This window comes from Psittacula echo (genome assembly GCF_963264785.1).
Source record: "Psittacula echo genome assembly, chromosome: 7".
In the NCBI taxonomy this organism is placed as follows: domain Eukaryota; kingdom Metazoa; phylum Chordata; class Aves; order Psittaciformes; family Psittacidae; genus Psittacula; species Psittacula echo.
The window spans coordinates 16,861,026-16,877,839 of NC_137740.1; the positions used below are offsets into that span (position 1 = coordinate 16,861,026).

Consider the following 16,814-nt stretch of genomic DNA (forward strand, 5'->3'; position numbering starts at 1 on the left):
TTGCCATCCAAGGGGAACTTCTCTGGACCAAAGTGCTTCCTTCTTGCGGAGCTTCTTTACCACCGTTACCGAAACCCACAGCAGCACTTGCTGAGAGCACAGCATGCCTGTAGAATACCCAACCCACCACCACTGCCTTTGCCAGTTCCCTGGGCAAAGGGATGACTATGGAACAGAGAGACCACAACACTGCTCCTTTGGGTGACTGGAAACAAAGAGTAGGAACGCACCACTGCGATGGAGGGGTCAAGCTCAGCAATGTTCATTCTGCAGGGAGGGTGCTGGCAGTGGAAGCTTTCATCAGGCAGACAGCCACTGTCATTGGGCTCCACTGCAGGCTGCGTAGTGTGGGGATCCAGGTAAATGAGTTCCTCACCTGGACAGACAGGCAAGGAGACATCAACAGGAAGAACCACGTAGAAGCTGCTCTTCTGAGAGGCAAATGATGAGATAGAAAGAGGAAGAAGAGCGATGACAGAGCCAGCTCTCATAACACAACAGAACCCATGTTCTAGGGACAACTTGCTTTCAGACACTCCCAAATGATTCTCATACAGACAAAGAGCCAGCTGCCAGCAGAACCACAGCGGTCACTCCACAGCAACACCCTGGGATCAAGGCACAGGCCCTATCTGGATACTGGTCCTTCACATGCTTTCCAGGGTCCTGTCTGAGCTCAAGTAGGCCCCAGAAATCCAAAGCACAACCAGCTTGAGGTTTTGGGCAGAGACAGAAAATCAGAAGGAAGGAGGAGAGAAACAGTAACAGCTTGTAGGGTTTCAGGAAGTGGACCACTAAAGGACAGTTAAATCCAGCCAAGGCCCTAAAGGGAAGTCAGCACTGCACATAGGAAGAAGTGTCTACGCACACCTCTTTACAGACAGGATTTAGCATTACACAGTGGAACTTTATGGCTTGTACTATAGCTGCTGTTCAAAGCTGTATCACTTGGGTCCTCACAAAGAGGTTCAGTCCACAGCAATCTTCCACACAGGAAAGAACCACCCTGCAGCATGCACAACAGACCAAGCAGGGGAGCTGTACCTCTCCACAAGCATTTTTTCAGCTGGGGGGAGATGCTTGGAAAGTCTTTGCAGTACTCTGGGCACTCACCTACATAGCCAATGAAGTAGTGAGCACTGTTTGGTTTCCCTCCGATCACTCCCAGCGACTGGGGCATCATGAAGCAGTGCTGGAAAAGCAATACAGAAAACACAGAGCTGACAGATAGTGAGACAGTAGGTGGCAACAAAGGCAAACATCCAAAAATGCAGTGGGAAAGAAAGATGGGAACACTGAAAATCAGCAACTCTAGCAGCAGGAACAGCTATTTCCAGAGAGAAGCTCCATGAGGAAGGCTGCAACACAGAACCTTCAAGGAACACAGAAGCAGCTTAAAACCACTTGTAACTGCTGACAGGAACACACAGGTGCACCAGATGGAAGAAGCAGCACTACTCCAGGACTCGGTCTGGGCAAGTCTTGGCTCTGCTGCAGTCAGTGGCAAGATCCCCTGGAGCTCTAATCAGGCAGCAATAGTGCCCTTGGGATGGAATGATCACTCAGGAAACAGTTTAAGTTCCTTATCCAGCTGTAGTATCCAGGCACCTTTATTACCAAGTTAAGGACAGGTAACTTCAACATGAATTTGGAGTTCTCTTACCGGTGCAACTCAGAGATTGCTAGCATTTGGACAGCAAGACAACATGCACCCTACCCTGTCTTGTGCATGTACTCTGCACACCCTAAATCCTGCAGCCTCCTGATACTCCAACCTACAACCATCTGCCAGCTTCTAGCCTCAGTCTGCAGGACAAGTTCCAGCATCAGAGCTATAAGGAGTATGAAACACTACATTAATGCTTAGATTGCCACTAAGCACAGTACAGTTGTGCAGAACTAATGCTCCACAAAGAAGGTCTGTGATTAAGTTGTGAAGTAAGATCCTCAAAAACAAACCAACCCAAAACAAAAAGAAAACCCCCAACCCTGCATCCCGCCCCACAACTTTTCTAACTATAGCCTGCAAGAACCCACACCCTGACCTCTGACAAGGATTGTTTCTAAACACATTTTTCTTTTGCAAATAGGAAAATTACTGCTGAGTATTTTTTGCCCCAAAACCAAATTCTAGAAATTACTTAATGCACAACAGGGTCCTTAAGCACCAGAACACCAGGAATTGAGCTCCAGATCCCCTACCTTCAGTGTTTCAATATAGGCTTCATTGATCTCTGTAAGCCCAAGGCGAAGAGGTATCAGCAGCACCAATGGTTTCCACAGTGAAAGCCTATCTCTAACCCCTGCTTCCTCTGGGTACCCATTGTAGAGTACGTCTGACTCCACAGCAGGGCATGCTGCAGCTCCAGCACATGGGAAGTTGGACTGGCACAACCGCCCTATGGAAAGGGAACATGAGCAGAAAGCATCAGAAATAACCTCCGTTTCTGGACCTTGAGTAATTCTATTCAAGCTCTTATCAATAACTGCTATTTACTAAAAGCCTACTGCACTTAAAAAAAAAGAAAAGCTTAAAGCGGTGCAGTGCTGGGATCAGATGATGTATGTGCTCCCTGCAGGGCTTCTGGGAGGGCTCAGCATCAAGATTATGCCAAAGCATGTTGTACTCACAGCCACCATCTGGTGGGCTGTTAAAAAGCAAATTCTTCCAGCAGGTGAGCAGCTAAGCAACAACTTGTGGCAACAAGGCTGAAGGAGCTGATCAGGAGGTCAGGCCAGAGTCCTGAATGCAGGAAGTGTGTAGGCAGGAAGAGAAAATCTGAAGTGCTCAACTCCAGAAGAGTTTGTGGAGGGTATGAAGACAGCTGAACTGCATGAGCGAAGTGTTATGGCTGAACACAGGAAATACTCAATGAGTGCTGTCACAAGACACACAGTGTCTGTCCAGAGTAGCTGTGATTTTCCTACTAAAGCCTTCACAAATTTTACTGGGGATCATTCAGAAGCTAGAGAATGATCATTAAGCTCTGCAATTTCAACACAAGCTTTGCAGTAAGATATGGGGCAGTAGAACTCCTCAGGGCATACACATAACATCAGCGCTATGCATCCTCATTCTACAGGCTTGACAAACACACAGCCAGGCTATAATGCAATCAGATTATGTAAATTGTGGTACAGAAACAGCTCCAAGCCTACCTGTCTCACTGGCCAATTTCATTACTTGCTGGTGTGTGAAGAAAAAACCCAGACCCCAAAGAAACCCACTGCACTTTTAATCATGAAGCCAAGGCAATTAGACAGAATGCCAGAGGCTCATTTAATTTATTCCTGGGCTAAGCCAAATGCCAGGACACGAGCAGGTACGACATGATGTAAACACCTTCATCACCAGCCATCTCAGCAGGGTGTTTGCTCATATGAAGAGCTTCAAACCCAGCTGAACAAGGAGAATGTTACACCCAACGTTAGAAGGAAGAGGATTTTGATCTAAAATCTCCGTATGAGAGCGAACCTGCACTGAAGAGTTTGCCGTTGCTATTTTGTCCCTCACAGAGGGAGAAGGTGTACATATCCATCTCTCATGCACATAGTTACCAAAGGTCCTGAGAAAACTGAAAGTCATTATTTGTAGTGATTTACCCTGTTAAAGCAGTAAAGGTCATGGGATTTTCTGTTGCAGTAGCCTGCCTGTTCTGATGATCTGAAACCAGCTGCCAAGCCAAAGCTGTTGCTGAATGGGGTGTCACTGCAGGTCTCTTCATCAGGCAAAGCAACTGTCAATTCTGCACTGTGATATGAACACATTTCACCCAAGTTTAAGCAGTAGAGAGCTCAGCACAGACTAAATTCACCTCGCTTCTTTGGCAGGCCTTGCAGTGCTATGGTGCCACAGCAGAGCAGAACCTGCATAAAGCTTCCCAGCTGGATCCAAACCATTTACTGCAAACATATTGCAACTGATACGACACAACATCTCTTCTGCTGCAGCTGCTGCTCCTGGCAGGTACCGGCTTTACTGTCTTGGTTTCTCACCACCTTTGTGGTACACAGAATCTTCCAATGCCCAACACTAAGAGCCCCTTTCTGATACAACACACTTGACTCAGAAAGGATAAAGATGGATGTGGCAAAAGGCATTTCCTATGAACTTTAGGGTGGACAGTATTAGTGACCCAGTTGAGCAGAGATATGAAACAGCATTAACTTCTGAATGCTTCACTGTCAACAGATGTTTGGGCACAAGGTATCTACAGACATAGAACATACCAGAACTACTTATACAGTAACTTTCAGGCCCTGAATGGGTACATTATGATTCACAAGCGAGGAAAATAAACAAACACCCCCTGCACGTTACAATCTGTATGGACACATTACAATCTGTATGGACACATTACTTGAAGCGGTATCAGTGCTGAACAGTCAGTGTCACATAGACAAGAGCTTGCAGCGTACCCAAGGCTAGAACTGAAGCACGCTGGCTGCAAGAAGTAATGTTTTCAGGCTTAAGATGAAGATAAATCCAGTTTCTGTTTTCATGCTGGCCTTTTTTAAGCCAAGGTCATTAGCACATAACTGCAGAGGACTGTATGCACCTAAGGCTAGACAGGCACTTCTCAGTCAGATCCTGTGTCAGTTGAGACTACCTTATAAGAGATGTGACTTCATACAGTGACTCTCCTGCACTCTAGGGACAAATTGCCTGTTAATTTATTTTGGCTCCATAGCAGCTGAAGCCAGACTAAACAATGCCTGCCCTGATCTTGCCTATAACCTTGCACCAGCTCCAGTGCTCACTGGACTGTTCTAGATGCCATTTCAGAACACTAACCCAGCAGAAAACACTGCACGGGTTTGTGCTGTGTAAGTGCACTGTCCCACAAGTTAGTCCACAGCAAGCAAGGAGAAGGCTCATGTGGCCAGCACCATGCAGGACTGCAGCAGCCAGCAATGCAGGCGTTCAGCATCCATTACTGTGGCACTGCAACCTAGCAAGCACGCTGGGGATGAACACACTGTATGGTTGTTCAGCCTTCAGAGCCTTCCTATTGTCAGGATGCAATGAAAAAAAAAAAGGGGGGGGGAAGAGGGGGAAGGAGGCAGGAAACAACCAGTGATCACTCCTTAGAAGATGATGAGAGATGCATTACAGGGATAGATGCTCTTCTCTTCCCCTCCCCTGCCCCCCCAATGTTTTTCATTTTTGTCTTCAGTGATCTGTTCCAGTTTTCTTACTCTGCCCAATAGCAAAAACATTCCTACCCCATTATATGACAGAGAAAGCAGCCACTCACTGCTTGCCACCTGTGGCCACAAACAAGTTTGATACCACCTTCCAAGCAGCTCCCAGCTAGCTGATCTGAAGGTCAGAAGACCTTCTCTCCAGATCCAGAGACCACAGTGCCAAGTCGGAGGCTTTATCAGATGAAGCAAAAGTCAAACAAGGGACCTTCCTTGCCCTAGAACAGCAATTCTTGGATGGTTTTAGTATGCTTGGCCACAGATTTAAGACAGAACATGTACTTCATGCTTCTTGTGTTGTATTGTCTGCTCTCCCTTTTTATTTCAGATATTTTCAGCTTCTTGCTGTCAGAGGATATACCATGTTCCACCTCCATGTGATACTTACGGATTTCTTCCATCACTACTGTGTTGTCCATGGCTATATGTACTGCCAGTGAACTCCATGTATCAAAAGCTGCAAGTTTTCTATAGGAAAGTTAAAACAAAAAAGTTAGCAGGGATTAGTTACAAGACAAAGATGGTAGTGTATCAGAAAGGAGAAACTGGATTAGGAGAGATTGGGTTTTATCAGTTACGCTGTAAAGTATGCTTTTATACATGTATCAGAGCTGTAGGCTTCACTGCCACTAGTTACTATGGCTAGAAGAATAAACAAAATTGCAAATGGGACCACACCTGGGAATTTGTCCCTCAACAGCGTATGAGTACAAGAGCCCTGATACAACCTCCAGCTTGAATCCCGTAACTTCCAGCTACCAGAAAGTGAAACAACATAAAAGTAAATAATAATAAATGAAAAAGAAAAATAACTTTGACTTTCAATACATATCTCCTGATCACCTATACCAGATCCTGAGCTAATTTGGTATATGGTCTGATCTGGGAAAGCTGCTTTCAGGCAATCCTAAACCTATTCCAGAGAATAAGTTAGGATTGTTCATCTAACCAATGTGAAGGAAGAACAGTGACAGAAGGGAAAATGTTACTAAAAGCAGTCCATGCTCTAGCACTGCTCTGATCCTCTGCCTGTCACCACAGAACCCAGGTAGCAAATATTAATGTTTTCTTCTGCTAACGCATTAATGACTTGATGGCTCACTGAAGCTTTATGATAATGACAACACTGCTGTCAGGTCAAAGATCCAAACAGCAGCAATGATCATCTACTATGAAACTTGCTTTTTGTCTGCTGCAGAGTACTGTACTCCATTCTAGTGGCAAGCAGATCACTTGTGGGATTTGGAGAGACATTTTTTGGGGGTTGTTCTGAACTTGAAATCTGTTTCCTCTCACATCCTGCCAGCATATGAATGACAGAAGGGCTCTTTCCAAGTTCCTGCCCAAGCAGGTCAGTAAGGTCAAGCAGGTTGCTGGCTTAACATCATTAAAACATATAGCTGCACTTCAGTCCATGAGCAGAAACCTGTAAGCTAGGAGGTTACAAACCAAATGACCCCACTGCATGCTTCAAAAGATATAAAGGAAAAATGCAGCACTTACTTGAGCACTTGTGCAACTGTGTTTGGTCCATACCACTGACCTATGGATTTTCCCTCTCCAACTCCCATCTGGGCTGCATCACAAGAAAAAAAAAATAATTAGCAAATAATGTCATCTACGCTGTCTCCCTTCCTAATCAGTTTGTATTTAACGGGGAAGAAATCTCACTTAGAAACATTGTTGAGTCAACAGAATCTAGCCTTTCATCTACCCTTCCATAGCATCACAGAATAGTTAGGGTTGCAAAGGACTTCTTGTGGGGTATCTTAATGTTGATGAAAGGAAAAAGCATGTCCTGAAGGGCTATAAAGCAAATCTTTTCCCCAAAATGCAGTAATGCAGAAGTTCATAAAGGGCAGTATTACCTCAGAAGAAACATCAGACTGTTTGATTACCAGACCACTCCTGTAATCTGAAGTTCTGTTCACTGAAGCTATATCTTAGTAGTGCCTTAAGAGCCTATAGGCTCTTAAGAAAAACTGGAACAGGCAACTTCTATATGCCAGGTAAGTTTATATGAAAGTGTGATCCTTCCTTAAACCATTTGCTATTTCTGAGAGTTTCTTTGATCAGCAATCTTCTCATATGATAAGGTCCTAGTAAGAACTGCAGGCACATGCATTCCTCTCACCTTACCTAGCTACAATATGGAAAGTGATGCTGAATATAACCTAAAGCATTAGGCAAACCTGATGGCCTTAATGGAGTCAAGAAAAGTGCATCATAATCCATAATAAAGAGTGGTAGCTTGACAGCATGTTAGAAAACAAGCAGCAGAGTGTCATGTACTACGTGACCCACTCATCAAGCCAGTAAAAGAAATAGGGATGTTCTAAACTCATGGGAAACCCAGACTGAGCATCTCCACATTCTTCAGCACCCAGGCTCTTACCTATCTGGTGAATGGAGTAGTAGCTGTCTTTTTTGTCAATGAAGGCATTAAGAACATTGAAGTAATTAGCCATCTGCCTCTTCCCTTTTATCCACCTCCAGTCTAAGACACGCAAGGGGATACATGAAACAAAACACAGTATTTATTAGCAATGAGAGGCTGCAAGCTACAATCCCCTGTGCATTAATCAACTGACCCAATTTTCATGTCACTATCTTATTGCTTGGCATCTGAGTCATTTCCAACACTAAAAAATTAATTTTAAAAGAAAAGTAAGCATTCTCACAGCTGGGATAAAGAAATATCACCCACAGAAAAGCAAATAAGCAAAAATCAGACAACAAAATTGTATCTTTACCCTACAAATGTGGAACAGGATTACAATTTCTCATTGACAGGCATAAGCTACATATTCTGTGAAAAAACAAGTGACCTAAATACAAAAATCATCACCCTCACACTCAAAAGCCATCAACACCTGTCAAAAGTAAGCTCTTGTAAAGCTTCTTACAGACCAAACATGGGTCAAGCACAAGAACAGAAGCATTCAGAAGAGACTACACTCAGTAAGTGAGGGCAATGTGACAAATCTGAACTATAAAAAACGATCAATCTATGAAGTTGTTTTAAACTTCAGTTATATAAAAAACCTTTCAAGAAAAATCTATTATGCTCCTGCCTTCAGTAGATTTAACTAGCATGTGACAGGGTTCTGCTTTAGTCTAAGGCTTGGACAACTATGTCCACCTACATAGCTGCAGACAGCAGGGAAACACCTGTTTCAGGGTTTCCAGTAGACTTCTCTCAACAGCCCTGAACCTGAGAAGACTGAAGAAAAAGTTATACAGCCTTCAGCAGTTCCCAGCTGTGCCCTTGTTATCTCCTGTCCTTACAAGGACTGCACTGGTGGGAGCATGTGGCCCTGGAAGCCAGTACGGGCTGTTCGCCGGTTTACCTCTTCCCAAATGCCTGCAGACCAAGGCCTGAGCAAAGATCATCTGGCCACACCGCAACATACAGCCCCAGCCAGTATCAGATGTGGGACCAGTTCCTCCTGCAAACGAGGAGAGAAAATAAGTATGTAATGAACAGTAAAACCATGCAAAGAGGGAGGAGAAATGAAAGCACAGAGGAAAAGGAAATTAAAGCACTGCAAGTCTGCACCTGGGTAGCAGGTTCACACAAGAAATCAGGCAGATAAGGACATCAGGGAATAATGACTATCTTAGCTCACATAGCCAAGGCTGAAGACAAAAACATAGTTATCATTGAGTAACTTACTGGCATCTCTTAAAACCAACCAAAAAAAATCCGCTAACATGAACTGAAAGGGGAAAAAAACTTCAAAGGGAAATCAAAACAACTCAACTAGAGAGATGAATTCCTCTGGATCACAACAGTCCTTAACATAGCTGCAGACTCCCAGCCCAATTCAGAGAACATTTCTACACCAAGGCGCTTGTTACAGGCAACTTCTTGTAATCCTTATCTTGAGAAGGCAACTCATCACGCAAAACAAATCAGTCCCAAGAATTTACACATCATAAGCAGCTATGGCTGGATGAGACTGCAAAGTGAACAACTGAGGCCAAAAAAAAAAACCTCCAAAACAACCCACCAGCGAAAAATCCCACCCCAGCAATAACTAAACCCCCATATCCTACATAATTCTGGAGAATAAGTTGGATATTAGCTCACGCTAGAAAGTCTTAGACAAAGGCCTCAAGGCTGGAAGCATCTCCCTGACAGAACTTCAAAAGGAAACTGCAGCTCCTTCACTGAAGCTTTGGCTTATTATTACAAGCTTCACACATAAAATGCTTATAGAGCGACCATAGCAAGTGAGCTATCTTACAAGCACATAGTGAGCTATGCCTTAGCACAGCTGGCAGAAGTAGCTTCTTTGTAATGCTGCTTTCTTCTTTCAGTTCTTATGCAACTACTCTGCATGAAAAGCATATGGAGAAAAATCACTCAAGAGAAATAGTTAATCAACTTCTGGACGGTCAGTAGCTATCTTCTATAGTTTTACCAGCAATTTATAACATACGCAACATACAAAATTGATAATGCTTTACAAAATTATCCTTAGACATTCCCCTTCCCTCTGTGCTTGCCTACTTAAATATTGTGAGCTCTTCACAGAATAAGTAGGGAACAGTAAAAGGGATAACTGGGAGAAGAAAGACTGGAAAAGGTTTGCTGTATGACATGCAAATCATATGTATACTGTAAATGGGAAATGACTCAGAAAATGGGATCTCTGTTTTGTCCCCCACCCCTTTAATAATTCACATAGAAACCTCAATCATGTTTGTGAGCCACAGTTAAAGACATGGTAACCCTTCAATTTTGAACACATTTAACTATGGCTTACAAATGTGAACTTAAAGGGACTAAACTGCATTAAAGATGTCTCATAACTTGTTAGGCAAAGGATTTCCTAGCAGGGAAAGAACAGAACAAACCAGAAGGACCAGCTACCAAGAAGTCTCTTTTCCAAATCTGAGCCATTTTCCCCACTGACAGTGAAGACACAGATGGGACTTGTAAACCCATTTACCTGCTCTTAGATGTCTTTTTGTACACTTTCCACCCAGTACACAAAACCAAACCACAGAAGAGACTATGCAGAATATCTTAAGGAATGAAGACTTACACCTTCTATTTCAGTGGGAAATGTTGCTCATATCATTAAGTTCCTATGCATAACAGCCACTTCAGGCATTTAACCGCCCCCAACAACAACAAAAAATCCACACATAGTCTAGAGCAGATGCACAAAGGCAGTAATTTCAGTATCTCATCTTGAGCTATCATTACTTTAATCCACTTCAAGCCCAAGACCTTCATTAAAATAATATTACATGTTAGATTTATGTATGACCTAATGAACATGAAGTACAAAAAACTCCCATGCTCCTCAAAGAAAGGATGTTTCTAGGTAGGCTTCCCAAACTCATTCCTGCACCCTTTTTAAAATTTCTGTCATCTCTCATACCCAAGGACATGAGGAATTCTCATTCTCAGATAAGCAAAAAGTCAATTTAATGAAGCGCATTTCAGATCCTTATAAAAGGAAGTGCATTAATGTTATACTCATAGGGACTGTTTTATTAGGTAGAGATACTGAATTATCACCACTTCCAGGGTGTTCTTAGACTTGTCCACAGTACATACCAATAGCAGGGAAGTTCTTTCTGTAGGTGAACCAAAGCCGAGAGGTAACATCCAACAGGATCTCTTCTTTCTCTGAAAAGAATTGTTTAATAATACAATTAGAATTGTATTATATTGAATTGTTATTGCTCCCCAATAACAGCAACATTCTGCTTCTCACACAGTCTGCATGCCCAGAGACAAAAACTGGTTGAGGAACAGCGCTGCTGTGCAGAAGAGACTTTATTTTTTCCCCCAAAATAGCTGCAAGCAACCCAAAGACATTATGGCCATAGGCAAATTATGGAGCACTAAACCATTTTCTTGCCTTTTCCCTGAGCTATCTCCTTGCCTCAACCATTCTGGCCTCATGACACAAGGCCCAGTAACTGGTAACTTTCTGGACAAAAATATTCCAGGGTACATGGAGATGGCCAGACAGACAGAAACTGGGCAGTTAACAGTCCGCATGCTTTGCCAGCAAACAGACAACTTTGTAGTGTGCTTATAGGTTTGCAGTCACCTTGCTGTTCAGAAAGCAAAGCATGATACTAACAGAGTCCTCTGGAGCATTAGAGCACATGCATTGTGCATGCAAACTACCTGTAAAAACACTGTACTTTCGGCCAAGGATCCAAACAGGTTCTTTGGTCTCAGGGAAGTCTTCATACTCGAACCTGAGAGTGTCGTAAGTAAGAGTAGCTAGAAAGAGAAAGGAGAAATTACATACTTTTCAGGGCTTTTCCTTGTGTTTTAAAAGCCATACAAAACCGGAGAATCAGAACTGCTATGGCCCAGTAACATACACACCCAGAGCACCTGGCTCTAGCTGGCAAGGAATGGTACAGCTCCACCTGCAACCACCACCTCTTGGAAGGCACAGAGAGCTGACTCAAGCAGAAAAGCAGAGGGATTTCCAGGTTAGATCAGCTCCAAGCTCCACTCAGTGCAGAAAACATCTAGGACTTCAGCTGGCAGCTGCACTGTGTTCCCTAGAACATGCACCATCGTGTATGCCATCAACAACGATATCGAGGTCTTCTTTTCAAGTGAGCAAAGTGATAAAAAAATCTTCTTCCAGAGAACGTAATAAAAATCACACATCACAACAAAATGGGAACTAAACCCCACTCTGCCCATCAGTTCCTCCTCAAGCAGAAATCATCATCTGCCCTGAAAACAGCCTGCAGCTTGTGGAGCACGACTACTTTTACAGATTTCACACTAAAATCCGAGGAATGCAGAGCTGTACTTGTTCACAGGTGATACGCAAACCTTAGGTCTATTTTACTGGCTCTCTTAACAGCATGGCATCCATCAGTGCCTACGCATGTACTCTCTTACATGACCATTACAGAACAACTCAGCAGCACAGGCTGCCCTTGGATCAGGGCAGCCTAAGCTTCCATGCAAAAGGCACGGGAAAAATAAATTAAAATGGAGAGTTGGATGATCTGTGCTGTGCAAGATCTGCATTTGAAATAAGGCCTGGGAACCCTGGAAAAGAACTATCTCATGTTGTAGGTGTCAATTCTTTAACAAAGCACTTATAAAATTTAAAACAGAATAAAGCCAGACTGTTCCGTAACTGTTAAAGTGGCTATTGAAAACATCTCTTATAGCAAACGCAATAAAATCTGTGGTAATGTGACATGAGTTTAAAACAGGACAACAGACTAAACAACCACAAGCTCCTCTCAGTCCTATTTCCTGTGAAAGCCACCACATGGTGCACACTTTGCCTTTTGCTTCTCAGGAGAGTCACCTGCTGATGTTCTCTGATCTGCCTACGTAGCTGACCTCACCCTTATCACATGGAGAAGCTGTTCATAGACAAGCTTTCCTCCCAGCCATTCCCTTAGATTTCCAAAGCATCATCTGGTGCACCACTAAACAACTTGGCTGATTTGCATCAATGATAGCTTCAGGAAGTCACAACTCGGTTCTGCTCCACCTTCCAGACATCTAGGATACTCCACATTGTGCTTGGGCAAACAAGCTACACAAGACACTTTGTCCTCCTGTAGGTGCCTCATCAACCTCCTGCCCCTGGGGTACCTAACCTGAAATTCCAACTTCAAATGTCAAAGAAAATATTTGAGTAGCAGCAGCAAGACACCATTACTAAGACCAACTACTGTTCAAACAGGAACCCTGGCAACATAGATTCAAATAGGCTCCTAAATCGTATTTTGAACTAGACTCTAGCCCTAACCCTAGCCCAAAAGATTTAAAGCAGGTTTATAATAAAATGAGTGAAACAAGGGTGCTACACAGAAACTATCAAGCTCCCTACCACCCCTTTCTCCTTCCTAGCAACATTTCCTCATCTTCTCAAATGTCACACCCTCTGTGCTCCACATCACACAGGTCCTTAGCAAGCACAGGATTTGCCAACTGGCAGCTTCACCGCAAGGATCTGCTGGAATGTTTCCTCTTCAATCAAAGCTAGGAGAGGAAGTGGGCAGCAGGCAGGAGGGATTCCCAGGCTGCCCACTGGACCAGCTGCCTATTCAGGGAATGCAGCACATGCAATACTACAAGTGCTACGATGCTTCGCATTCAGGAGGAAGGTCCCAGACTTGCAGTCCTTCCGCTGAATGCCCGACATCTGGGCTCTACAGAAAGATCTTGTATGTCGAGCTGCACATCTGAAAGATGTGGTCAGGCATTAGTTGTTTCCTGACACCATCTGAAAAGGCACAAGTGCTACAAGCAGGAGTTAAGGTTTCACCTTCACAGGAAGAAAATCCAGGTGATTGCTCACAGTTAGTATCAACAACATTATAATGGTAGTAAGCTCCCCACAAGCCTTGAAGCCACCACTTCCTTTACAAGCATTTACTTTCATACACTGGCACTCTTTCAAAACTATCCATTGTGCTACTGCGCACATGAGCTAAACATGAGCCAGTGGGACCCAAACAATTCAGGCAGGGATACAAAGATGTCACAGCTTGCACAGGAGCCCTTCTCTCCCGCTTATAGTTAGAGGCAAAGGGTCTGAAAATAAAGCTGGAAAATCAACCAGCAGAAATCCTACTTGAAAATGGTCCTTCAGAGCTGCAAAAGTCAGGTGAGATCAGCAAATTTCTCAGGCAGTACTCCAAAACTTCACCTTCAGGAAGCCCTCCATCTATTTTAAATACTGACCTCTGAGCATCCAGGACAGTGAAGCAGCAGCCTCTGCAGAAAATCCAAGTGCACATCCGATACAATAGTTCAACTTCTCTTTTTGCTCAATGGATTTATTGTTAAAAAGCCAAGAATCCCAGCCTTGCAAAGCACACCCTCAGAAAGCTGGCCTTGCTCTCCAGGAGCCTTGGACATGCTGTGAATGATGCTTGGTTGACTGGATCTCTGCCCCATGGCACACCTTCCACGGGGTCTGCTGAAGTGTCCCAGAACACCTTTTCATCCCACACCCTCACTAGAAAGCCCCAGTAGAAAAGGCAAAGCTTTTTACATTCCTTTACAGAAAACAACTATACTAAACAACCAAGGTAAAGGCATTCAAACTAAAACTGCATTAAAGACCATTAAAACCTGTTTTGATACACAGAATTAGGGTAGAGGGTGAAGTTTTGCCTCCCTTCTCATAGTCTTAAGCTCCACAACAAAAAAGGTGAGCTTAAAACATTACCCCGACTTGTAATAAGCTCCCACATAACCAAACACTGAAGCTCAGCACTGGGCAGCAGACCCTGACTGGTGATGTCAGTCTGCAAATGTGCTGAAGGCAAATTACGTCCTTGACAGCCAGTAACTTTATTCGCTTTACCAAAAGCGTCACTCTGGGAAACCAGTAACAAGTCAAAACTTTGATGACGCAGACAGAAACGTGGCAAGTGATTTTCCCTGTGGTTTGCACAGCAAACAGCTGATGTTCGCTCCAGTATCATCTTGGTTACAGTTTTCCTGCACAGCTCAGATGTTTTGTTGAAAAACTTCCTATACAAAATACTGAAGCAGAGATTTGGAGCACCACACTGAAGGAAAAACAAGCTTTGCAAGACCTCCCTTCCCAAAATACTTCCTGGGCTTCCCCAGTCTCTACAGAGGTATTACTGTGGGACACTGAAATGCTTCTCAAGCAGAGCCTGCAATGGCTTAGAGACATTTTCCCTACAGCCTTCAATTAACACTGCCACAAAAGAATCAGAAACAGAGGGGATGATCATCTCCCTCAGCTAATAAAGGTGCATCAGCCAAGGCAGCGTGGGGAGGAGGAATGCTAGTGGATGTAGAGTATTTCAAAAGTGAAGTGAGAAGGTAAATTTATCGTGCTAGTGAAGCTCACCGCTATAAACCACCTAGAAAACAAGTAACTGAAGAACAGCCCGAACCCCTATTTCTGGCTTTTGCAGAAATAAAATTCTTCCCTTTTCCCTAAGACCTTTCAAACAAGACAAATCCCAACTATCTAAGCAACTATGAGTTATTAAGAAACAGCCAAGGAGGAGTGTTATTCACCTGAAGAGTAGCACTTTCTTGGGAGACCCAGAGCGAACAGCTGAAGGTCTGCCCATCAGGCCCCTGACAGTCTCAGAGGCACGGCTGGAAGCAAAGGGCTTGAGCTCTCATTGCTCCAAAGCCCGAACACCAACCTCCTCTGTGCACACTGGAAATCCAGACCTATTGTCTATCACAGCAAGGTTTTCCTTCTCTGGGTAATCCTTGTAATGCTTACACAAAGAGAAACCAAACACATCTCCCAGCTCAGGCTGTGTAAGTTCACTTGCTGGAATGCGTTTCTGTTCCCAGGTATGTGAGACAGGATACATCAACGCACAAGGACACACCAAGCAAAGTCAGGACATTATCGGCTGGAATACACTGACAACAGCAGCACCTGCACCAGGGCCAAAACCAAGTCAAGACAGCAGTCTGGAAGGACGAGAGCTACCGGCTCCCTGTTGCATACACATGCTTCCCCAACACGGAGGTGGAGCCCAGCAGCACAGGAGAACGTTTGTTATTATGGAACATCACTTATCTCTCAGGGGATGGATGAAAGCTGTTACTAACTAAGGCCAGGAAATATGCAAGACCTAACACACTTCTTTTTCTTCTCCCCCATATGAAGCAAAACCTCTAGCGTGAAAGGCTTTGCTGGCATTCTCAGCGAAGGTGAGGAGTGGCTCAGTCTCTTCACTCCTCAGCACAGTAGGTGGCCACAGCCACCGCTTTCACCCTCTGGTTCGCTTCCAGGGCAGCCCTGTCCAGGCCATGCCGCCAAACTACGTGGAAGAGCTCAGTACCTTCAGGCACGACGGCGAAAGCCAAGCTGGTGACGGCAGGAGAGATTCACCTCTCTGTTGAGAGACCTCCCTCTCAGCTCTGGCCTGCAGCGGCAGGAACGGAGCCATCGCTAGGCTGACCTGAACCCCCAGCTTCTCCCGCATCCCGCAGGGAAGCGGCCAGGCCCCTTCGGGTCCCACAGGGCTGAGAACGCCGCTTCCAGGACCGTACCCCAGGGAAGCGGTGATTTCTCCCGCCACCAGCCAGGCAGGAGACGCGTCTCCGACCACCGGGAGAGGCCGCGTCGCTCCGGGTCGCCTACGGCCTACGCCGCCCCGGGAAGCCGCAGGCCACAAGCGGCCGCTCGACCGGGCCGCGGGTTCCTGGGTGAGAAGTAGACGCGTTCCCGGCACCGCGGCGCGGGAAGAGGCCGCTCCCAACACCCACCTGCGTCCATGGCGGCGGCCCCAGCGACGGCTGCAGCCGCCGCTGTCCTCGCCGACACATACGCCTGGGCGCAGCCTTGCGCGGCTGCTGGCGCGAGCGCTAAGCCACCCAATGGGATCGCCGCTAGCCGCCGGCGTCCGCGGCGATTGGCTGCGGCGGCGCTCGTCACGGCTCATCGCACCGGGCGGCTTCCTGCTAGAACTGGAGGCCGCCATTTTGCCGTACGGAGAGGCGGCGCGGCATGGGGAGAGGCGCCGTGTGGGCAGCGGAGCTGGGGTTAGGCGAAAGCGGCGTGACGCCGCGTAAGGGCGCTGTTTGTTCCGCACGACGCCGGCGGGAGCGGCCGCTGACACGTACGCCCGGGAAA

At 45.3% G+C, this 16,814-nt stretch overlaps 2 protein-coding genes across 10 annotated transcripts in view; one reads left to right on the forward strand and one right to left on the reverse strand.

Annotated features, from left to right (window-relative positions):
• Nucleotides 1–5,585, forward strand: part of DTYMK (deoxythymidylate kinase) — a gene marked incomplete at its 5' end in the record, with an annotated part of 15,926 nt that extends 10,341 nt beyond the window's left edge. The window contains one exon of the mRNA XM_080622271.1: nt 3,832–5,585. The remainder of the gene's footprint in view (nt 1–3,831) is intronic.
• The window catches only part of ATG4B (autophagy related 4B cysteine peptidase), a 20,949-nt gene extending 4,374 nt beyond the window's left edge, over nt 1–16,575 (reverse strand). For 3 of the 9 annotated variants that reach the window (XR_013957277.1, XR_013957278.1, XM_080622256.1), the window contains exons 1-10: nt 16,448–16,575; nt 11,363–11,461; nt 10,781–10,852; nt 8,556–8,654; nt 7,601–7,702; nt 6,709–6,781; nt 5,594–5,673; nt 2,203–2,399; nt 1,114–1,192; nt 231–376 (exon numbers count right to left, since the gene is read on the reverse strand). Coding sequence is in view for 7 of the 9 variants with exons in the window: in XM_080622256.1 (XP_080478382.1) it covers nt 231–376; nt 1,114–1,192; nt 2,203–2,399; nt 5,594–5,673; nt 6,709–6,781; nt 7,601–7,702; nt 8,556–8,654; nt 10,781–10,852; nt 11,363–11,461; nt 16,448–16,457 (957 nt within the window). In the remaining 2 variants the exon portion in view is untranslated. The other 6 variants (XM_080622258.1, XM_080622260.1, XM_080622259.1 and 3 more) reach the window with 6 other exon arrangements.
• Between the last annotated feature and the right edge of the window lie 239 nt (nt 16,576–16,814).